Source organism: Pelodiscus sinensis, chromosome 8 (genome assembly GCF_052426305.1).
Source record: "Pelodiscus sinensis isolate ZL-2025 chromosome 8, ASM5242630v1, whole genome shotgun sequence".
In the NCBI taxonomy this organism is placed as follows: Eukaryota; Metazoa; Chordata; order Testudines; family Trionychidae; genus Pelodiscus; species Pelodiscus sinensis.
Genome location: NC_143059.1, coordinates 9,288,225 through 9,312,784, shown reverse-complemented (window position 1 = coordinate 9,312,784; position 24,560 = coordinate 9,288,225). Strand labels below are relative to the sequence as shown.

At 40.7% G+C, this 24,560-nt stretch overlaps 1 protein-coding gene across 20 annotated transcripts in view; it reads left to right on the top strand.

Moving 5' to 3' along the window:
* Positions 1–24,560, top strand: part of KCNMA1 (potassium calcium-activated channel subfamily M alpha 1) — a 755,813-nt gene that overhangs the window by 164,385 nt on the left and 566,868 nt on the right. For 7 of the 20 annotated variants that reach the window (XM_075934716.2, XM_075934715.2, XM_089780047.1 and 4 more), the window contains exon 2: positions 7,814–7,849. The exons of the other annotated variants lie outside the window; for them this stretch is intronic. In XM_075934716.2, the coding sequence (XP_075790831.1) occupies positions 7,814–7,849 (36 nt within the window). The remainder of the gene's footprint in view (positions 1–7,813; positions 7,850–24,560) is intronic. 20 annotated transcript variants of the gene reach the window in all.

Sequence of the window (24,560 nt, the reverse complement as noted above, 5' to 3'; positions counted from 1 at the left end):
GCATACAGATGTGGTCTCCTCACCTCAAAAAAGATATTTTGGCATTAGAAAAGGTTCAGAAAAGGGCAACTAAAATGATTAGGGGTTTGGAATGGGTCCCATATAAGGAGAGGCTGAAGAGACTGGGACTTTTCAGTTTAGAAAATAGGGGACTGAGGGAGGGATATGATAGAGGTATGAAAATCATGAGTGGTGTGGGTGAATAAAGAAAAGTTATTTACTTGTTCCCATAATATAAGAACTAGAGGACACCAAATGAAATTAATGGGTAAGAGGTTTAAAACTAATAAAAGAAAGTTCTTTACATAGCACATAGGCAACCTGTGGAACTCCTTGCCAAAGGAGGCTGGGAAGGCTAGGACTATAACAGAGTTTAAAAAAGAGCTAGATAAATTCATGGAGGTTAGGTCCATAAAAGGCTATTAGCCAAGGGGTAAGGAGTGGTGTCCCTGGCCTGTTTGACAAAGACTGGAGATGGATGGCAGGAGACAAATTGCTTGATCATTGTCTTTGGTCCACCCCCTCTGGGACACCTGGAACTGGCCACTGTCAGCAGATAGTATACTGGGCTAGATGGACCTTTGGTCTAACCCAGTATGGCCATTCCTATGTTCTTATGTTCTTATTTTTATCATTAAAGCCAACCATTTTCTAGAGGAGCTGGTTAGGTGATGTTTCCAATTTCAGTTCCCCATTCTTACGCATTAAGAATTGAATACGAGGAACACTCTCTCCAGGTTTATCTAATGAATGCAAAGTCCAAATCACCCCAAAACAAGCAAAGTCAGGTGACTGAATAGCAGTCTCTTCCACTATACACTTTATTTCATGAAGTGTATTTTGAAAATATGTGGTAAATTTCAGTTAAATCGGAATATCTAGTAAGTTATGTCATTAAAATGTGTCAGGATTCCCCAGAGCTTGGAACCATTTTGCACAATAATGCACCCCATTGTTAAAAGATGCTCTGAAAGGGGTCTGACAGCACTTTTCAGGATTAATTATACTATACACTCAGAAGTTTTAACAATGGTGTATTTACCAGCCAGCTCAACGTATAGCATATTTTTAGCATACATAAACATTCATTCTAATTTTCAGCAGGAAATCTAAGCTTTGAACCTCTAACTTGTAGACTTTATAATGAACCAGACCTCAGGACATGTAGTTTTATTTAACATGGCTAGATTTTATTCTTGGCTTCAACTAGGGAATCTAGGCACTGGAAGATATAGCCTGTACCTTGCATATGAGAATAAATGAAGAATACTTGCCCCCTCCCCCCCCCCCCAGCATTATTTTGTATCTCTGTTCTTTACAGGGAAGTTTTAGAATATAATTTTAGTTCTTGTATCTTTTATCCATGATGTACTAATTGTTTTGAGCAAGAGAAGGGACTGTAAAAAGGGCTACCATGATGAGCAATTATGTCTACCATTGATTGTGAGGAACATGTGTTTGACAAAAGGCTTATTGTTAAATATTAATTGAATATACCTCAAGGGGCTGTGTGCAATATTCCACGCAGATCTTCTATTTGTTGAGGTAAACTTAGTAGCTGTTAAACAACTTCCCCATGAGAAATCAGGAAGTTTTCCTTTCTGTCCTCAGCCTCTCCAGGGCTATGATAAAACGCAGATCTCCACATTTCCTGTTTAATAGAAACTAACCTTTTCAACTTATTCATAAATGATCTGGAAAAAGGGGTAAGCAGTGAGGTAGTAAAGTTTGCGGATGATACCAAACTGTTTAGGATAGTCAAGACAGAAGCAGACTGTGAGGGACTCCAAGAAGATCTCACCAAACTGAGTGATTGGGTAACAAAATGGCAAATGAAATTTAATGTGGATAAGTGTAAAGTAATGTACATCGGGAAAAATAACCCCAACTATACGTACAGTATGATGGGGGCTAATTTGGCTACGACAAATCAGGAAAGAGATCTTGGAGTTATCGTGGACAGTTCTCTGAAAACTTCCACACAGTGTGCAGCGGCGGTCAAAAAGGCAAACAGGATGCTAGGAATTATTAGGAAAGGGATAGAAAATAAGACCCAGAATATCTTACTGCTCCTGTATAAAACTATGGTATGCCCACATCTTGAATACTGTGTACAAATGTGGTCTCCTCACCTCAAAAAAGATATTTTGGCCTTGGAAAGGGTTCAGGAAAGGGCAACTAAAATGATTAGGGGTTTGGAACGGGTCCCATATGAGGAGAGGTTAAAGCGACTGGGACTTCTCAGTTTAGAAAAGAGGAGACTGAGGGGGGATATGATAGAGGTATATAAAATCATGAGTGGTGTGGAGAGGGTGCATAAAGAAAAGTTCTTCATTAGTTCCCATAATATAAGGACTAGAGGACACCAAATGAAATGAATGGGTAGCAGGCTTCAAACTAATAAAAGGAAGTTCTTCTTCACAAAGCAAATAGTCAACCTGTGGAACTCCTTGCCAGAGGAGGCTGTGAAGGCTAGGACGATAATAGAGTTTAAAGAGAAGCTAGATAATTTCATGGAGGTTAGGTCCATAAAAGGCTATTAGCCAGGGGATAAAATGGTGTCTTTGGCCTCTCTCTGTCAGAGGCTGGAGAGGGATGGCAGGAGACAAATCGCTTGATCATTGTCTTCGGTCCACCCTCTCTGGGGCACCTGGTGCTGGCCACTGTTGGCAGACAGGATACTGGGCTAGATGGACCTTTGGTCTTACCCAGTACGGTCGTTCTTATGTTCTTATGTAACCTGCTGTTTTGCACAGGACCCTAGATTTGCTTGAAGAAGCCTAGAAAGCAGTTCTTGGAGGCGAACCAAAAGGGATGGCTTTCTTCTGGCTCAGCCACTTAGGAGTTTGTCTTTTCCATTCCTTTCCCTGCTTTTCATAGGAGATTCCATGAGGTGAAACATATTTTCTGTAAGTCTGGGACTTTCCAGCTGTTTTTTCTCCTGAGGGATGTTATTCATGGGAAAGAGAAGAATTGGCTAAGACCAATTCATTACCCTAATCTGATTTGTTTTTGAGTTCAGATGTCTAGAGAATTATAAACTGAAGAACATATACATGGTAGCCAGACAAAGCTCACCTGCTGCCTGGAATAATCAACAGGGATCGACATAAATTTTCTGGCTAGACTTCTGTCCTTCCTGTCTGCCTTCATTTTTATTGTGCTTTAGAATCAAACTGGTGGTGGCAGGGAGAATGAATTAATCAAAAAATGAAATCGGTGATCAGTTAAATAAGCAGAGACTTTGCTGCGGGGTTTCTTGTGATGAGACAACTTCTGACAAAAAAGACTAATAAAACTTGGATAACAACTAACTTTATTATTAGAATCAACTTTTCTCTCTTAAATGGGGAGGGGAGAGGAACAGGAAGGAATGGGCTAAATTTGCAGTCCTGAGGAGTCTTGACTTTATAGCACAATAGAAACCAATTAGAAGAGTATATTGTCAAAGGATCAGGACTTTTATTAAACCAATATATTTTATACACACTAGACCAAGCTCACAATCCACTGAAGTCATTTTGCAAGGACACTGTCAAAGAGCTTGATCAAAGTCTCACTGAAGTCAATGGGAGAAGAAGATAAAGATTTTGTGGAATGGAAGCTGTTTGCATTGTACTAAAGAGAGAGAAAGTGGTTCAGTCACTAGCGTTCATGTAGACCTAGGTGCAATTCCTTGGTCTGCCATGGATTTGTTGTGTGATCTTGGATAAGACACCTGGACCCAGATGTATAAAAGTATTGAGGCACTGTGGTAATCAGCTGTGTAATGCCTAATTGAGTTAGGTGTTTAAACTAATTTTTAAAAGGGATGTAGGCAAGGAGGAGCTAAAATCCTAATGTTAGCCAATGTGATTTAGGGTCATAAATCTGTTTTTGAAAAGCTTTAGACACCTAAACCGGTGAGGAGTTGCAATGCTGAGGACATGAACATCCAAATGCCTTAAAAAATCTGGACTTTAGCCTGTGCCTTAGTTTTCCATTTGCAATGGAAGGTGTTTGAAGATAAATTCCTATCCCTCAATGATCTCTTTCTCTATTCTCCTTTATAAAATAACTCCATTTATAGTAAATGGGAATGAAAGTCTAAAATTGTTTCAGGAAATTGCAGCGTTCAAATCTCAGTTCAGGTTATATCAAACTTCAACGTTGAGGAAAGTTACTATTTGACTGCAAAATATTTTTCCATTGGTTTGATCTATAAACTTACCCTCGTGTGAGTAGTCTTTACTCACACAATTAGTCCTAGTAACTTTGATGGGAATATTTGTGGCAATAAAGGCAACTTGTATGAGTAGAAGGTGGCAGGACAAGCCCTGTAGGATTAGAATAGGAGTGGGCAATAAGCAGCCCATAGGCCCGATATGGTTCGTCAGGATTAACCTCTAGTGGGCCACCGGATGCTTGATTCACCTGAGTTCCACAGGTAGGGCCGCTCACAGCTCCAATTGGCCACAGTTTGGCACAGGAATCTGTTTATATGGAGCAATTTGTAGGCTGGGGGCCTATAATAGTAAAACTGAAATAACTTTTTAAAAGCCCGTTTTCTTCTTTCCATAAGTTATATGTTTTTATGATTTGCATATTCACTATATACAAGAAAATAAGCATATCTGTTCATAATCAATTTCCCTATCTGGTGCTTCTATTTAGCACCAGGCTTCTGTTTGGGTTTCCAGCATGTCAGGTAAATGTTTGCACTTAAGAATGAAAATATATCAGAAGTTTGTGAAAATAGGTATATGTCTATAAAATCAATTTAAGACCCAGACTTTATATATATGCCTTGAACAGAAACTAGCCTACCAAAAACACCAGCTTTTTTGGGGGGGATGGGTGAGAGGGGGAATGCCTTATATGTTTTTCTCAGATTAGCTCATTACATTGTGCATGTGCTTGGCCACTCATGAGAAAAGATGGAATTTTTTGCCAACAGTTTAATACCAGCCTCCCATTTAATGTTCTGAAAAATAATCTAAAGTTATACGAGGAAATTATTTCTATAGTTATATTTGATTTTTATTTATTTTTCCTGTGCCTCTGTTTGTATAAAAACTGAATACATTCTACGAGTGGACAGAAAGTAGAAGAGCACAGAATAAAATGAACTGTGCCAATAGGGCATAGAGATTTGTTCGTGCTACTGTTACATGAATACATTAAACTTACTGATCCCATTCTGCTTGTTCATGAAGCTACAGGATTCTGCTAAAGAATGAGACCTCTTTATCTCCTCAAACTCGCACAAAATATTTTATTACATATCTAAACAGGTTTCAGCTTATTGAAAATGCTTTAAAACTCTCAGCTTCTTGGCAGCTGCACATGCAGGAATCAACCTATATCTCTCTCATAATCAATCATCTTAAAAAAAGCTATCCTGTTTTCTTTTTACTCAATTAATAGCAACCAAATACCAATTGGATAGAAAGTGCTATAAAAATATGTGGTAGTCGTATTTAATCACAAAGTACTGCATTTGGACGTGGGTATCCTGAAAACACCACTTGTGTAGACACTCTGAACCTGTGTGCTGTTATATTTCTCTATATGAAAGGAGCAAACAGACCCCATGAGGACACAGTGTATGTTTCTTCTTGTAGTCAGTAATGAGAGCAAAGGCAGTTTCTGTTTTTGCACACAGAGGGCCTGATCTAAATGGCCTGCTAAACTCAATGGAAAGGGTCTCATTGACCTTCAGTAAGCTTTGCATGGAACCAAGGATTATGCTTAGAGTTAAAGGTTCCATATACAGAAAACAAAGGGTTTCATAGCTAATTGCACTATGATGAGGACTATGTACGCAATTTCCTATGTACACAATTAAATGATGTCTATTGTAAATCCAATCACAATATTCTGATATTGCATGTTGGTTAATGGGAGTGCTGACTTCTAGGGTTGGTGTGGGAGGAAGTGAGAGGCAATACATGGGGTATTCCAGAGTCTCAGTACTTTGCTATATCAGTGCACTTTTTTGCTACTTTCCCAATGCTAAACATGCTACTGTAGTTCCTTGTGCATGTTTTATGAGAGAGGATCCAAAGCAGCGGTTCTCAAACTTGGCCCATGGACCACTTGGCTGAATGTAAACCTTTCCACGGACCACCAGTTGCTAATAGAAACTTACCGTTAATCACATAATTACACCCGAGCCATTTTGTTAGTGCTGCAGCTAGGGAGAATGGTTTAATTTAAATGATTCAACAGATGAAATGTATTAACTTTCTCATGTTAGTTTATCAAACTTCATTTTAACTAAAGTAAAATATTAATTTATGACCAACACAAAAGGTTTCAATATTTTCTTTATTCAAGGCAGGTGTGGGGAACCCTTTTGGGTCGGGGTTCACTGACTCACAGAAAAATCAGCTGGGGACCATACAAGCGAGAAGCAAAAAAACAAGTTTGAAACCCCCAACCCTCACCGATGTAGCCCCCAACTAAGACTCCTCACTCCTCTGGCACTTCAGCCCCATGGGGTGAGGGGAAGGGAAGACTGAGGTTCAAGGCCTCAGTTCAGATTTACTTTTCTGGGGTTCCGGAGTTAGTGGATTTTATGGGCCCCCCCTTAAGCTCTTGGGTGGGAACAAAAATGAGGGGTTCAGAGTATGCACCTGTAGCTCTGTGCCCCATGGGGTGGGGATGAGTTTGCTTTCTTCCACCTCCCTTCTCATCCCACATACCCCCAAAGCCAGAGCGGGTGCTGACCCCCAAAGCCAGAGCGGGTGCTGCAGCCTCACGGCTGTGCGCTGACCATGAGGCTTCCTGCTGTGTCAGAAAAGAGGGGGGCTGAGCTTGAGCCACGGACCACCTGGGAGGCAGCACTGCACTTTGAGAACCACTGATCTAAAGAGAGTGTGTTTTTCAGTTTCTTTTTTAGCCTAATTTTCTCATTCTTTCTCTATTTACACTGACACAATCTTAAAAAGTAGCCATTTTTGACACTCCCTATAAGGGTTCATGATTGAAATAAGAAACTCTCAAATACCTTGGCCTGTTTATGTGTTTGGGCAGCTCTTCTGCCATGTGTATGTTGCAGCCCCAGTAACTGGTTCACCTGTGGTTATGTAACCTACTCTACAACAGATCACTGTGCACCGAAAGCCAATTTAGAGTCCAAAGAGGCCAGTAGTAACATCGCTGACTTCTTTGATCAGTTCTGGCTCTGAGAGAAAGATATAGCTGATTTTTTTATTTTGTGTTTCTCCCTGCAGAATCCAAATAATTCATTGTGTTTTTTGTGGTTCTTGTTTCTCAGTCTGTCTGCCTGTCTTGAAATATGAGTTTAACTGACCCCTTTCCTGGATGTCCTGCTAATATAGTGACATTAGGGATGCCAATACAGACTTTTAAAGCTTTGATTATATAGGCCTTTAATATAATGACATGCCCATCCCTGGATTAGTGTGTTCAGATCAGAGCCTAATACACTTAAGTAACCACTTGTAGAACTGTGCATCCTAATTTTGGCCAAGCTGATTTATAATTATAATTTTATATTTTTGAGATTTTTTAATAGAGATAAATAAAAAGTTACACATCAAACCAATGCTAAACATTGGACATAAGGCTAATAGGTAATAAGTATGTCATAAAGCCTGATTGATTTTATACACAATGCTATGTACAGCTGCAATAATTGTGATAGCTAGTAATAAAAACTTTCTAACAGATGCCACAGACATGTTCTGGAACAAAACAAAGAAAGTGGAAGTGGAAAAAAATGTAGCTAATCACTGTCGTAAATGAGTCAGCATTCTGGGTCACTGTTAAGTATCATCGGTTTTCTTTTGCCTTTGTCCTTGCATAGAGTGAAAAAAACAGAAGGAGGCATGAAGATTTTAAGGCAAGTCAATATTTGAATATTTTTTGTAATAAGAGTGCTAATGTAGTGCATATTTCTCCACCTTATAATTGTGTATCAGTAGGTCACATTACATGCCAGATACTATGAGAAGACGGAAATTTAAAATGTGATTTTTTTAGTCTGAAAAATGACTTAAAAACAAAAGAAAAAACTGTGATATTTTTCTTTCTTACTGATTCTACATCAAATTTACTAATTTTTAAGTAAAGATTCTTTCCTACCTGCCAACCCTAGAAACATATCTTGGGAACTTAGCCATGCATTGCCCACAACAATTTAAAAATTTAAACAGTCTGTTGTTGACACCAAATGTAGGTTAGAATCAACTCTCTCTTTCAGAGTTGAATTTGATCTGGAGTGCTAACAAATACAAAGGAGTAAAAACTTCATTCAAGACCTGCTTTTGCAATACTTGTCCTGTGAAGCATTTCTGATTGTCAGAAACTGGGAGCAGATGACAGGGAATGGGTCACTCAGTGATTGTCTGTTCTCTTCATTCCCTCTGAAGTACCAAGCATCTGCTACTGTATAGGACACTGGACTAGATGGAACATTGGTTTCACCCTTCTTAATCTCATTGGCTGAAATACCATGGGTTTGAAACTTTTACCAAATTTTACCAAATTTAAACAGATGAATTTTCCATGTCTTTATACTGGCTGATCATGACCAGAAAGAGACATACACAACTTTAAGCATAATGCTACTAATAAAAGCTGGTAGGCTGTGTCTACTCTGCAGGCTTCTTGCGCAAGAACTATTTTGTGCAAGAGTTCTTGGGCAAAAGGTCTTGTGCAAGAGCGTGTCAACACTGCCATATGCTTTTGCGCGAGAGATGTGCTTTTGTGCAAGAACATCAATGGTGGTGTGGACGCTCTCTTGCGCAAGAAACCCCTGTTGCCCTTCCACACTGCCTTCTTGTGGAAAAGCTCTTGAGCAAGAGGGCTTATTACTCATGGGGGAGAGAAATAACTCTTGCACAAGAAGCCCTCTTGTCTGATTCTTTACTGTAAATTTACTTGTGCAAGAACACACGTGCAGTGTAGATGCTCCACAAGTTTTCGTGCAAGAACGGCCATTCTTGCTCAAAAAGCTGCCAGTGTAGACATAGCTGTAGAGTTTTCAGTGAAGCAAGACAATATCATTAGTGATGGCTCACTCATTAGCTGTTCATAGAGATGTCCTCTTAAATAAAACTATATGCATTTATGAATGTTTTTAGATTATAATTTCACTAGGCACCCTCTCTTTTTATCTTCTAAAGCCATTAATCACTCTCATACCCTCTTATCACCACAGTTGGCATTTCTTTATTGAAATAACCATTTATGAGACCAAAGGATTAATTTTGACCTGTTGTGCAAATTAACAATACACCCAGACATACTCTAGAAATTGTTTGGAGGAATTTCTGTGACTTTCATTATACAGGAGGTCAGACTAGATTATCATAATTGTTCCTTGTTTTTAGAATCTATGAATCTGTATGGTAATATGGACTGACTACCTGTCTTTACTGGTTTAATGTACAGGAAGTCCCCGAGTTACGTGGATCCGACTTACGTCGGATCCGCACTTACAAACGGGGCTTTCTCGCCCCGGAGCTCGCAGGCAGCGGGACCGCCCAGAGCGCAGCGGTCCCGCCACCTCGACCTCCGGGGCGAGAAAAGCTGCTCCGGGTGTCCCTGGTCTGCTGGGGACTGTCTCCAGCAGACCAGGGACACTGGGAGCAAAGCCGCAGCGGTGGTGGGGTCCCGCGCCTCTGAGACTTTGTCAGAGCAAAGCCTCAGAGGCGCGGCACCCTGCCGCCGCTTTGCTCCCGGTGCCTCTGGTCTGCTGGGGACCGTCTCCAGCAGACCAGGGACACCCGGAGCAAAGCCGCAGCGGCGGTGGAGTCCCGCGCCTCTGAGGCTTTGCCAGAGCAAAGCCTCAGAGGCGCGGCACCCCGCCGCCGTTGCGGATTTGCTCCCCGTGTCCTTGGTCTGCTGAGGGGGGGCCGCAGCTAGTGCGCCCCCCCCAGCAGACCAGGCTTTTGTTGTGGACCCTGGGGTAGAGCAGCTGGGGTGCTGCCGGGTTGGTCCTGCAGGGACCTACCTGGCAGCTCAGCTGTTCTGTCCCAGGCTCGAGATTCAGCCGCTGTTGAAACTGATCAGTGGCTGATTCCAGGAAGCTGGGGGCAGAGCAATTCTGCCTCCAGCTTCCTGTAGTCAGCCCCTGGTCAGTTTCAGCAGCAGCGGCTGAATCTGGAGCCAGTTCCGACTTACATACAAATTCAACTTAAGAACAAACCTATAGTCCCTATCTTGTACGTAACCCGGGGACTGCCTGTAGTTGGAAAGTGGAAGGGGAGTACAAACCAAAACAGTGAAGTAGGATGGGAAGTCATGAGATGGGTAGGGCAGAGGATGTTACTTCCCCAAGTTAGGGAGAAGAAAAGTACTTTCCTTCTCTTTTAGCAGAGAGGAGAGAAGAGTTGCATTCCTCTCCCATCTCTTCCTTGCTTTGATCCTTCATGATATATAATTACGTTGTACATCTTTCTCTCTTCCATGACGCATTAGCCGTACCTGGAAAATATACAGTGAAATAAAACTATTCGTCCTTTCACAGTCATAAACAGAAGAACACATGCAGGCAGAGAACAATGCTTGTACTAGGAAATCCAGAGCTAGTAATGAAATGTTGTTAGTGAACATGCTGTAATAATTCTAACCTACACTTAATAGCAAAAACATCATGCAGATCAAAGCTGAAAATTCTTAACATGGTTTGTCTCATAGTCACATTCAAAAGATATAGAGATGGGGATAAGGAGGAGGAAAGGCATTAAAATGTGCTAAAATAAGATCAGAAAATAACCTCGCATCCCAAAATGAATTAGAAACTGATACCCAAAATATATACCGAGTTCATTTCAATCATCACTGAAACTGCAGCCATGTATGGGATGAAAGAGAACCACACATATACTGACTTTAAGGGCGAATTCAACAAAGTATTGAAACACATGCCTAACTTAGAGGTCATGAGATGGCCCATTGACTTGGGGCTTACTACAGCAAGTGCAGTTACACTTGTTCTGCTGTCTACACTACCGCTTCTGTTGGAAAAGCTTATGTCTCTCAGGGCTGTAAAAAACACCACCTCCCCACTCCAAGTGACATAAGTCATAAGCGCCGATGTGGACAGTGCTAGGTTGGTAAGAGAACTTCTCCCATTAACACAGCTGTTGCCACTGATTGCGTGTGTGGGGTAGTTTAATTATGACAATGGAAGAATTCTCCCATCAGCATTGAGCAGCTACTCAGGAAACCTTACAGTGGTACAACTGCATCAGTACTGCTGTGCTGCTCTAAGCTCTGTGGTGGACACGTGGCCTAAGACGGCAAATGAATATTCCCTTTTTCCTGCTATAACTGTTGAGTGAATTTTGGTAGACAAAATGTAAATGCCAGAGTTGGAATTGGCCCAAACTGCTGGAGAGAACACCCCTATGCTTGGAAAATTATGGGATTTTTAATGATTGCAGGTTATATAGACATCTATTAGGGATGGTCTAGACAGTACTGGGTCCTGCCATGAGGACAGGGGACTGGATTTGATGACCTCTCGAGGTCCCTTCCTGTTCTAGTGTTCTATCAGTCTGTGCAGGTAATCAGTACTGATTTTTGTCTCATCTAAAAGACACAGCTCTGTTCAACAGCATTTCCATGCCGTAGTGATAATCAGGTCTCGTCTGTTGCATGCGCAGATCGCTCTGTGCCAGCTCTTTTGGGGTGTAATCTACTCGCCGCAGGCAAGTAGATTACATTGTTTTTCGAGCCCTGGTGATAATTGTCTTAGAAACCCTAAAGAAACAGTAAGTGTTTTTTAATGCCAAATTGCAACCTTGTCTCTGAAGGAAGAGTGCTGTTGGATGATCAATACCTGTGTCTGGGTCATCTAAGTATTTATGCACCTTTCTCATCCAGTAATGACCTGACACTCATTAGCTAATGAGATCGGATCGGAGTGCAAACCTAAGTAAATAACATATATAGAAAAAACCATATTCGGTTAACATTAACGCTACCAAGTCAAGCACTTAAAAGTTAGGAAGTGCCAAAATTAAGGATGCCTGTGCCCTTATTCTGGGAAATGACTGCTCTGTGTTTGCTGAAATCCTGAAATCTTCCCAATATAATTCAGCTCCGACAGAGACATGGCATGGAAAAGTTGGGCCCAAATGATGTAAGAGTGGTGAAGTTAGCAGCAAGTGAAAGCATGTCTTACAATGGGAAGTGGCAGGCAACCTTAACTTGTATCACTCACATTGGTTATAATGATGTCTGTGGCACAGAACCAGATCCACTTTTTATCAGACTAGATAATGGACTCCTCCAGGAAGGATCTTGCAGAAGTCGCTCTTTTACTGATTGTGTGCAGAATTCAGAGGTGCCAACCCAGGGAATAGAAACTGAAGAAAATAAATATTTACTCAAGTGTTTGTGAATCAGAACTGCTTAGTTTTGCACAATTCTAATTATGGATACGGTCCTGCAAGTTGTCCATGCACAAGGCCTCCATGGACTTGCTTGGGAATTGTGTGGATGGAATGCTTGTCAGGCAGGACCACTATTTCCTCTTAGGTCACTTGCCAGTTGTGGGTGTCTTTATAACACTAAATCTACAGTTGTCCCAGTCCTCACAGTGTGAGGAGATCTCACCACCAAGAGAGTGAGAGACTTCTCCAGACTTGTGGGAACCTTCTGACAGGTTAGTTGCAATCTAAATTGGCAGCGTGCAAAAAGGGATATTGGCTTTTCAAAATTAATTCTCTGTGGGCCCAAAAAAAGCAATTTTGCTTAAGTCAGAACATCCAATTAAATCATGTCCTTAAGGAATCTTCTGAGGGTCAAGATAGGTCATTGTCTAATAAGGCTGTTCTTTTTCTTTTAAATGTTTTTTTTAAATACTAATGAAAAGTGCTATTTTAATGTCCCTGGAGAATGAAGTCCTCAGTTTGTTTCCAGAAGTACTACTACATAGACAGTAGCAGTGCTGTCTTTCCTGCTTTGCACTGTGAATTCAGTGTATTCCAAGACTAACCTAGGAAACCAGCTTCCTTGGAAAGAGAGGACAGATTAGTCTTTGTCCATTCACTCTCTTTGCTGAGACTGCTCATTGTGGCAGTGGGTTTAAAGCGTAGACAGATGTACAGTGGGAAATGACCTGAAGCAACTAACTCACTGTTTTTCCATATGCCGGTAAGCATCTGTGGGATAGGTACAATTGTTAGCCATTATTGACTGAGGCAGATTTCAATCAGTAAGATTATTTTGAGCAGTAACCAAGAGTCACTTTTGACTGAAAGTGCTTTCTAAAAATTCATAACGAATATATTTTAACATTAAACAGCTCCAATTCTGGATAACTCTAAATTTTGGGAGGGTTCAGATTTGAACACAAACTCTGTGGTCACATATTTATGACAATTTCAGAAAAGCAAATACATTTCAGAGACTAGCTTTGCAAACCCTGGTTTCACAAGAATCCAGTATTGATTCCAATTTGAGCACCCTTTTCATTATTAACTAGTATGTCCCAGTGCCCCCAATCACAAATATGTCCCATTTTTATTGAGGGCAAATGGTAACATCTTTGTGTGTGTGTGTGTGTGTGTGTGTGTGTGTGTATGTGTGTTTAGATGTGCATGTGTGTAAAATACCAATGTAAACAAAATTATGTGGAGCTGCAGATACATTTAAATTCCACTGATTTTCTGTTATGTAAGTTTCAGATTGCATTTCTCTTGTCTTAGTCATAGTAGGTCTCAGAGCTGGATACATTTGAGGTACATTCTATGTACATTTTTCTACCTCCTAAAACAATACTGAGCTATTCTCCATCCCAATCTCTCCAATTCCTTACTTGCCCTATCATGACCACTTCCTCACTAAACACTTACCTTTAATGTCCCGGGGGTCCTTGTGTCAGCTGCATGCAAAAAAATTAAAAGGATCTCTTCAAGTTCCAGTAGTTATTTATTTTTATTTTTACATTAATGGAGATTCTCCATTCTGTAAAATGGGACTTAATATTGTCAAAGGAGTTCCATGACCCTTCTATGGCAGACAGAAGGATGTGTTTAGCTTTCACGGTGTGTTTGGGGGGGGCTGGAGTGAGCTTAGGGGCCAAGAATGCATGCTAGGGCAGGGGAACAAATATCCCTTAAGCAGAGAAGTAAGAAAATTGTAGGGCCCTTGCATGGTGTCCGTTTTTACCCTTGAGAAACCTGCAAATTAATTGAATGTCACAATGCTAATTGTGTTTGGGTGTACCATAATTATTAATCGTTAAAGATGCAATGGGTGATTAAAAGTTATTTTTAGATGTTACCATGAATTGTGTCACTTAAGAGTGGTTTTGGAGTATAGTCAGAATGCATAGTAAACTGAGAAATAACAGATGTTGATCAGACGCAACATAGAAAAGCAAAATCCTTAAGATAATTCATAACGCCATATGGCAATCTGAATCACCCTGTCCTGAAGGAAACACATCTTTATGCAGATCATTAGATGATGTAAATAAGTACAGTTCTGTTGTCTACTTCATTGACTTAGGTCGTCTTCTGTGAACGACCACCCTTTGTCATGCTAAATGCATGGCTGTGTTACATTCTATTCTTTAGCAATTGGGAGCTGTGCTACGGTTGTATGTAAGGGGATGTATTTAAGGGGATGTTTATACTGCATGTTTACACTGCTGTTAGACACTCATGGCTGGCTTGTGACAGCTAATTGGCTCATGGCCCAGGCTCTTAGCCCCTATGAGGTGGGTGGATTCCAGAGCTCAGCTGCAGCCGGAGCCAGGAACTCTGTACTACAGTGAAACAGCCCCATAGCCTCAAGCTCAGGAGCCTAAATCATGGGCTAGCCACAGGTTTTTATTTGCAGTGTAGATATAACTAAAGATCACTTTCCTTAGACCTTCTGGAAGTCACCTGATCATAGTGCTACTGAAACACCGACAGGTGGAATCAAACCTGGGACTTCTGTAGCTTAAGTCTCAGCTGTATGACCTAAAGAGCCAGGTGGCTTTCAGCTAAAGCCATAGAGCAGACTCATTAATCTCTCTGTAAGTGGTCTCAATGCCATGATATGGGACAGTGCCCGACACCCAAAAGGGGTGTGGGTTACTCCACCATACCCAACTGTAAAGAAAGTAACCGTGTTCCATTACCACCTGTTTGTAACAAGCAGATGCTGGAAGAAGAGGCAACATCAAAGACTTTGCTGTGCTTGAGCAATGTGTGAGGTTTATGAGGAAAAGAGCCATTCAGAGTTCTCCAGGGATCTGTCCAGGTTTTATAAATTCCACAGTTATTTAAGATTATTGAAGGCCGTGTTGTATGCATGTCTGAGTTGTATCTGGACAGTAGTTTGGGCACAAATAATAATGAAAGCAGGAAAAAAAATCATTTTTTTTAAATGATGGTTTTGTCATACCATGGATATTGATATAGCAATAAAGTTTTATTGGGTGCAGTCCTAAATTGTCTATGGGAAGCCTGCAGGGATCTTCAGCACAGCACAATCCAGTTCTACTGCCTGGTAGATAAGTAATGGGATTGATAACTCATGTTTCCAGAATGGTGATTCTATAAGTTGGAAAGAAAATAGCCCGAGGCCAATAGGACTGTGTGCTGTGAATCCCTTAGCTTCCACAAACTAAGCCGAACTGGAGTTACTTTCCCATCCTCTTGGTTAGGAGTGCTCTGCAGAAGGTGCTTCACCAGCCACTGTCATTGATTCAGCATCAGCATGGACAGCATAGCCACTGTGGGCCCCAAGGCAAGGGGCGGAGGGCAACTTTGCACCCCTGGAAGGGGCAAGGCCTCGAGTGGACAGGGTGGGGGCGAGAGCAGTCAGCTCCAAGCATTGCACAAAATGTGGCATCCCCTCCAGCACATAGAGCAACACAGAGCAGCGTTCCAATGACAATTTAAAGGGGCCCAGAGCTCCGGTGACTGCTGCAGTAGCAACGGTGGCAGCTGGGAGATCCGGGTCCTTTTGGATCTCCCGGCCCCCAAGCAGTTGTCCCCTTTGCCTCCTCCCCCACTTCCCATTGACAGGCTTAATCAGCAAGAACGCTTTCTTTGGCATTAGGGTGAATGTGCTGCTATTCTTATAGTTGAGGCCCTACCCACTTGGGACTTTTATTGAGATTCACGTGGCACTCTTTAGAACATGGATGTTTTAATCTAGCTGGTTTGTAGCCTATACGGCTAACCTTCTTGCTTGTCTATAAATATATTTAGTTAGTATTTTTGTCTGGGACCTTTCCAGTTAGCACAGTTAGCTCACATATGTTTGGGACTGTTTACCTAGATAGATAGTAGTAAGATGGAAGGACTTTCTATGGTATAGGCACTTCCAAGAATACCCTCAAACTTAGCAGGTACATCATTACTTAGAAAAACCTGAAATAACCGGTTGAGACCAGACCTAATAATTAAATAGGTCAGAAATAATAAATGTGACGGACAACCACAAAAGGCCCATGGTAATGAACTAAAGCATATGATAAGAACTTGAGATCAATAATATACTAACCTATTGGAAAAAAACCCACTTTACCATTAGTAAGGTGAGAAACTACAAATAAAGAGAAAAGGAAACATCCCCTAGTAAATATGCATCAAACATAACAACGTCAGCATAACATATGATAAAAATGGCATCGCAGCCTAGGGATGGGAAGAGGAGAAGATGTAGTCCATGGAAGGAGCCAGAATGATGGCCCCTGGTGATGATGAGGAAGGTGAAGGTAATGAGGTAGATGATGGCTAACACCTCATGTTGTTCTAGAAGAAATAGTGAGAATATGGTATGGAAATACGAAAGTACATTCCCTATCTCTCTTACGAAAGTGGAGTGTTTGTGACTGTGCTATTTGTATTAATACACTATTTTTGTAAATACACAAGAGTTCTTATAGTGTGAGTGTTGCAATTGTGCACATCAGGGTTCCCAGCCATAAAATAATTGAATATTGGGCCTGATCCGGGAGCAAAGAATCCTCTAAAGGTGGTAACTGGAATTCATATGCAGTCTTAATCAGGCAACAGGTTCAATGAGATATAATGTTTTCAAGTATCAAAAAGGGTGTTACAAGAAGGAGGGAGAAAAATTTTTCTCCTTGGCCTCTGAGTATAGGACAAGAAGCAATGGGCTTAAATTGCAGCAAGGGAGGTTTAGGTTGGACTTTAGGAGAAACTTCCTAACTGTCAGGGTGGTTAAACACTGGAATAAATTGCCTAGGGGGGTTGTGGAATCTCTATCCGTGGAGATATTTAAGAGCAGGTGAGATATGATCTAGACAGTGCTTGGTCCTGCTGTGAGGGCAGGGACTGGACTCGATGACCTCTCGAGGTCCCTTCCAGTTCTAGTGTTCTATGATTCGATGTTCTGTACATGTTCCCAACATGTATGTCTGCACACTCACTTTTCTTACTTCCAGAGGTAGCTGTATTGCAGAGGTTGATTAAAGTGATCTCTGATCATAGTTTATAGAACAGATGTTTTTAAAATTTTTAAGCATTTTGGAATACTTCTGACTGTAAGTAAATGTATGAAAGCATGGGTAGACATAATTACTATCAAGGGGTAAAAAATGAGTTCTTTTGTGCAACCTTGTTCTGTATCAGCATGGGACGTCGGTGCAAGTTGCAGCTAATTGTAAAATACCTTACTCTGTACACCAAAGAGTCCCTTTATTTTTCTTTTCTGCTGTTTTGCCCTATCCACTGCATAAACAACTTCCTTAACTACAGTTTGAGTTTGGCCTCCAAGGGAGCTGACATTCATATAATTGATACGACTGAGTGGATGAAAAATTTCTTGGGCTTGGATTCCAGGAGAACATGTTGATTTCAATGAGTGCAGAGCGCAGCGGAAAATCATACATTTTTAAAACGGTGTCCTTTCTAATGACTGATGAGCATTTTATTAAATATCATGGTTAGAGCTCTCTGACTCAGAAAGTTTTCCTGAGGTAGTTTTTGGAACATACCAAGGTTTAGGTTTTCTGATGTCTCTCTCAGTTTTAGGAAAAACTGACTCCTTCAAGGGTCCCAGCAAGCTATGAATGACAAGTAGATAGATATATAAACTCTCGCTAAGGAAGTTTACCTTTGGTTCATTATTGGGTTTTTTTTCTGTGCACAGGTCTGCACACCAGAAATTTCAGAGTTCTAATCATAGCTCTGACATTGATTCTCTGTTCAACCTAGGATAAGTCACTTAACCTCTCTACTTCAGCTTTTCTATCGGTGAAAACTGAGACTTATGATACTACTCAGATGTGTTATCAGGATTAGGTAGTTGTGTCTACTTGGCCCTTATACAACCACAATCTTTGTAGTTTCTGAACTCCTAATTAATGTTCTGGTCATTCTCTTGAAGATGAATGCTAAGTGTTATTTTCAATGAAAATAACTATGGTACCTGACTTAACCTTGAGGTTGTACCACAAAATACAAAAGAGAAATTCTTCCCAGCTAGTGCTCCAGGTCTGTTTTTAAATGCTGGACCACAGTTTCTAACACAGGGGCATAAGTTGATATATATAAAAAGGTTAGTGCTTGTGGAAAGAATACACTTGCTATACAAAAAACTCATTTCCTGGATCTGAGAATGTGGTCTTTATTCACAGTGATAAAGTTTAGACACCTGTATCTAAATGTGGTCCCTTACACCTAAAGATTGCAGAAGAAATAAGGGAGGAGAAGCCAAAGAAATCACAAATCGAGACTATCAAATTTGATTCTATACACACTTCAGAAACTCATTCCATTCCCTCCTCTCCCCCCTGTTCCCATGAGGTGTGTATCAGTAAAGTTGTACTCTCTTCCCTACACTCATGTTGTCACAGTGAAGCTCAGGAATTCCCCAATGCTCAGCTTCTTTCACATTACAAAATAGAAACACTAAATAAAACATTGAGCTGTCATTGGATGTTTTCAGGTTACTCTGTCTACTCCTATCATTCTGAAAAGCCCCGTTCTAGTAGCTTTGCCAAACCCACTAGTGAATTCAGGTCTTGCGTAAATCAGACCTTTGTTTTCTGGTAATAAATTTATTTCTAGAAAGCAACACTACCTGTGGGTAACTTATTTCTTAACTATGCATGTATCCTCCAACAGAAGACTGGCAATTAGACAGACAACAGGGACAATGTCCTGGCCTGTCTTTTCAGTTTTTAGGCTCCTACCCTGTGCTAATATTGGGTCTGAGGAGAGGTGAGGAATAATAGAAACATCTACTGTCACCCTAGGAGGCTGGCTTACTGGCTGGTGGAGTTTCAGCCAGATGGATGGGTGCTGCTGTTGATCTTTGCTTTATCACTCCATGTCGCTGCAATCCATGAGAATCACTGTAGAAGCTCAGAAAGACCGTGGGAGCAGTGGAACAAACTTGAAAACAAGAAATGACAAAAATGTAATATTGAATTATAAAAAAAAAACCCAAGTATTTGGAAGACACAGCAGAAGAATGGAGAAGTCTTCCCCATCCCCTGAGTAAATATCTGAGTGGGAATCTTCCCTCTCTCTCCATTATGAATATTTTTCCCCTTCTACTAATAAGCTCTTTCAGTTGAGCTGATCAGCAGCTCTTCCTGCTCTAAACATCTTAAAACTCTCAGAGCTGAGAGGTGTGCACAGGGTAAACTAGGCTTTCCAAGAGACCCCATTAGAGAGAAGGTTAGGAGATGTTGGTTTCTCTCTGTAAGGTAGCTGAAAAATAAATGTAGTATTTCTACAATAGTGAAATTTCTGACCAAAGTGCTCTCATTCTTGAACATCTTAGTGGCATTTGAAACAGAGGATCTGCACAGCAGAGTATTTTTTCTTCTAGGCTGTGGTCTGAGAACCATTGATGGTATCCAAAGTGCTGACTCTGGTTCATTTCCTTGTTTCTGTCTGCCATCTTGCACTAAATGATGGCTAAATGAACTCTGCATACTTTTCCATTGAAACATTGGATGTAGCTGCTGCAGGAATGTGAAGAACATTAGGCCCAATCCTCATGGCAAATATGTCCAGAGGCTTCTCTGTAGCAAGAACAGAGGGCTATGATGGAGTTCTGATAGACATAAGTTTGACCTCCTATTTATACCCTTCCCTCTGCCCCCTTCAAGTAAATCTGCTTCCAAGACATTAGTGAGGGGGAAAGGGAGGAAACTGGTTTTAGGCAGTGTGTCTGCAAAAGAGCTTCTTTGAGACTGCAGAACAGGGAGTAGGAGAAGGGGGCACCTGAAGAGGGGAACCCATACTGGATCTTTCTTGGGTGTTTAGTTGCTCTAAGCAACAGGCACAGGATCAAGGGTCTCCTTTTCCTCCCCTGAGAATAGGAAGCACTTGGGGGCTGAGATGGGCTAAAGGTGTTGCTTTACCTCATCTTCTTCCCCTCTGCTGACAGACAGGGGTACTATCCCGATCTAAACTTGGTGGAGGAGTACTGAAGAGAGGTGACAACCCCTGGCTCTGTTCAGCTACCACAGACAGGCTGCTAGGTAGAAGAAGTGCCAAGGTACTGCTTCTCACTAGCCCTGTGATGGGCGTTTCAAAGGGGCCCTACATACATAACACCAACCTCACTTTCTTTTATGATATATCTGGAAGTTTGGTTGATAGAATCTTCCATGGTTCTTGAGCTTTCTTCTCCTCCCAGGGTGAGAATATATTAGGTGGCGCAGTTTTTGCTGTCTTGATGGTGAGGCACCAAGTGCACGTCACTGCGAATTGATGCATGACCATGACATCAGCAAAAAGGATTTAGCGGCCCGTCAGAAGTCAGCTTTGGACTGTCAGTGTCTGCAGACAGAGCCCTAATGGTGTTGGGTATCAACTTGCTGCCCATATTGGACTATGGGACCGAACAGAGGGAATGTTACTCAGGCAGGTTATTTTTTTTAAAAAAATACAACAGCTCTTTGAAGAATGTCAGATGTTTGGAATGTGGGATATAATCCTGGTGGAGACAGATTAGTGGTAGTGGACATGTGAGGTCATCCAAGGTTGCATAATGTATACATTGTCTTCTTGCTCTGCCAGTTTAGGTGGCTCTCACTCAGATTGACCATCGCCCAATACAATATGTGGGGCTTGTTTGTGTATTGTATTTCTGAAGACCCAGGTTACGGAAATTAAAAACAAGAAGGTACATTGGGAGTACTACTGAAATTTCAGGACAATGAACATTTATTGGGCTGTATTTTTTTTATTTTGAGAAATTAGTCCTTTTATTTTTATTTTATTTTTTTGTAGACACTACTTTCTCTCATCATGATCTACCATATTATTTTAGCAAAGAAGTGCCTTGTGTTACATTCTGGAGTCTGACTTTGTATGTAAAATGAATATCTATTCGTCTGTAGACAATAACAGTATTCAGAGATGTTTTATTCTGGTCACGCTCTAACTCATCAGCAGCAGCAGCAGCATACTTCAAGAGCTAAATTAGTTCATGACTGTAAAATACGTTAACTATTGAAAATGAGAAGTAGTGACTCAGTACTATGACAATTTATTCATCATGTTCAATGAAATGCCAATATTGTTAACTACTCTTGCATTGAGTCTCAAACCACTGGCATTCAGCTACCATGTCTTGGCCCTTCCATATGCCACCTCCTGTTTCAGGTGATTTCTACTGAATAACGCAGAGTTCCTGTGAAAAAGGCAAACCTGTCCTGTAGAACAGCTGGTATTTCAAGAATGCCAGGTCTGTACCACTCACAGACTTCCTTAAAAATTGTTTGAAAGGGCATTGTCAGGAATAAGGCTTCATGTTTTAAAGATTAAATAATCCTTTTGTTGGATGGATTATTGAATGTAGGGATATCTGAAATAGTCCAGAATGAAATAATTATTGCCTTAAAACTCAATCACAAACCCATTTTAAAAATCCATGCTTTTAAAAATACATGTTTTTATTGTTGCAAGCCTCAGCACGTCCTGTTTTGAGATTCAACACCAGAATACTTAACAATATTGGCATTTAACTGAACATTATGAATAAAGCACTATAGAAACGAGACTGCTTAGCCATTACTCACCACTGTTTAGTGGGAAATGTACTGAGACTATCAAACTCATTGTACCTAGAGTAAGTCACCCAAGAGCCATGCAGGAAATAGTTCTATTAATTTTTCTTTAAAAAGTATTGTTTGCTCTTACCTACTTCCACCTTCGTGATCATCAGCACTGTACAACAAGAATTTATGATTGTGATGACATCATTGTTTCCATAGCAATAGGATATGAATTTCATAGCCACAGCATTAAATAATGTCACTTCTGGATTTATCAAAAATGTATCACTATAGTCCCTGAGGGTGATATTTAGTTTAATATAAATTAATTATTAAAATGGCAATAACATTACAACAGAATACTGGATTGAAAAATTTTGACAATTATCCCTGTGTTTCTTCTTGCCAATTCTCTGGCCACAACCACCACCATCACCACCACTCCCTTTGCTAGCAAGATAAAGATTTTCTAGCCTGACATCAATATTAAAGTCTTTAAGCTCTGAGGTGGGAAGTGGATGCCCTTAAAGATTTTTAATTACTTATTTGCTCCCTTGAACTGCTCTTCAAGTATTTCTGTTATGCACACTGGAACTTTTCCCACGTCAGCATAGAATCACACATGGGTTTATCTAAATTGCAGGTTTATCTTTAATTCACAATTATTTCCTTTGTATTTTAAAATTTTAAACAAATAAAAAGACTATGTATTAACCATGGTTGGAAAAAGGGAGCAAGGCCTTTAAAAGACGTCATTTAATTCCAAAAATTCTAATAATTATTGGTGAAACTATTTAAAGCTAATATAAATTAAAAGTGATAGAAATTTAGCCGTGTTAGTCTGGGGTAGCTGAAACAAAAAACAGGACTGTGTAGCACTTTAAAGACTAACAAGATGGTTTATTAGGTGATGAGCTTTCGTGGGCCAGACCCACTTCCTCAGATGAAATAGTGGAAGAAAATTGTCACAACCATATATACCGAAGGATACAATTAAAAAAATGAATATGTGTTCGGTTTTTTAATTGTATCCTTTGGTATATATGTTTGTGACAATTTTCTTCCACTATTTGATCTGAGGAAGTGGGTCTGGCCCACGAAAGCTCATCACCTAATAAACCATCTTGTTAGTCTTTAAAGTGCTACATAGTCCTGTATTTTGTTTCATAAATTAAAAGGACACTATCAAATACTTTGGGTTTCAAGTTTAGATTTGTATGTCTCTTAAAAAATTGAAAATTACACCATAAAAATAAAATTCTCCCCTTGCATACCTCTTGTGTTTTCTTTAATTTTGATACACAAGTAAATGAAAATAAAGTCTATTTGAGAGGCATAGCAACAGGCCCAGCCCTAAGGCAAGACAAGCAAGGCAGTTGCCTTGGGCCCTGCACCTTCAGGGGCCCCGTGCTGCCCGGCACTCGCCTCCCCAGCCACTTGCTCCTTGCCTTGGCTGGGAGCCACCCGGCCATGCAACACAACCAACCACAGCGTGCTGCCTCAGGCCCCACAAACTCTTTAGCCAGGCCCGCATACTAAAAAAGGGAAGTTCACTCCTGTATACTGTTACCTAACTAGAGATATCCAAACACAGTAGTATTGTATGACTGAATGACAAAGTGAAAGTGACCAGGTCCATTCTCCCCTGTGCCCAAATGAGGAAGTTTGGTTCTTATGCAAAGTTTCTGTGTTACATCTCTGACAGGTTAAGCCCTCGTCTGATTTGTTTTTTAATTTGCAGTTAGTATTTCCGTTAATTTTAAAAATAAAAGTATCTCCCAAACCACATGGCAACAAATACTGCGTAGTACAGGCAGCAGCAATGGATGTTTCATTTATGTCGCAATGCCAGCATGACTCACCCTGAGTGAGAGGGAGTACCTTTGCAAATAAGGGAAAAGTCAAGCTTCTCTGCTGAGACTTCCAGAAAGACTGGTACTAAGTGCCAGATTTTATACAGCTTTCTTATATTGATACCAAAGTTTGTTAGGAATTAAACTGAGACCAGATACCACCAGATAGCAGCAATCAGACTATGTCTACACTACAGAGTTTTTTTTGGAAAAATTGCCATTTTTTCTGAAAAAAAACTTGTGGAGCATCCACATCTCAACCATGTTTTTGCCCCCCAAAATCGAAAGAACCGAGGGGTTTTTCTGGCATAGGTATTCCTCATTCTACAAGGAAGAATGCCTTTTTGTGAAAGAGCTCTTTCACTAAAAGGTGTGTGTGGATGCGTAAGAGGAGTTTTTTGTACAAAAAGAGGAAAGCGGAAAAAGCACAGGTGCTCTGGTGGCCATTCAGTGCATAGCAATCAGAGCTTACTTTCGAGAAAGCGTCTATGCAGTCTGGATGCTCTCTTTTGCAAAAGCACATCGCTTTTTGATGCACTTTTGCAGTGTGGGTGTGCTCTTGTGCAAGAAGTTTTTGCCGACGATCTTGTCTGTAAAAGGTTTTTGCGCAAGAAGCCTGCAGTCTAGACATAGCCTCAGTATGGTAACTGAGGACCTGAGCTTGGTCATTTACCTAGCGGTGAAAGAACATTAATTTTCTCCTCATTGCAGAGTTGGATGGAAAGTGGTTTCCTTGTCTTATGACAATTTTATATATT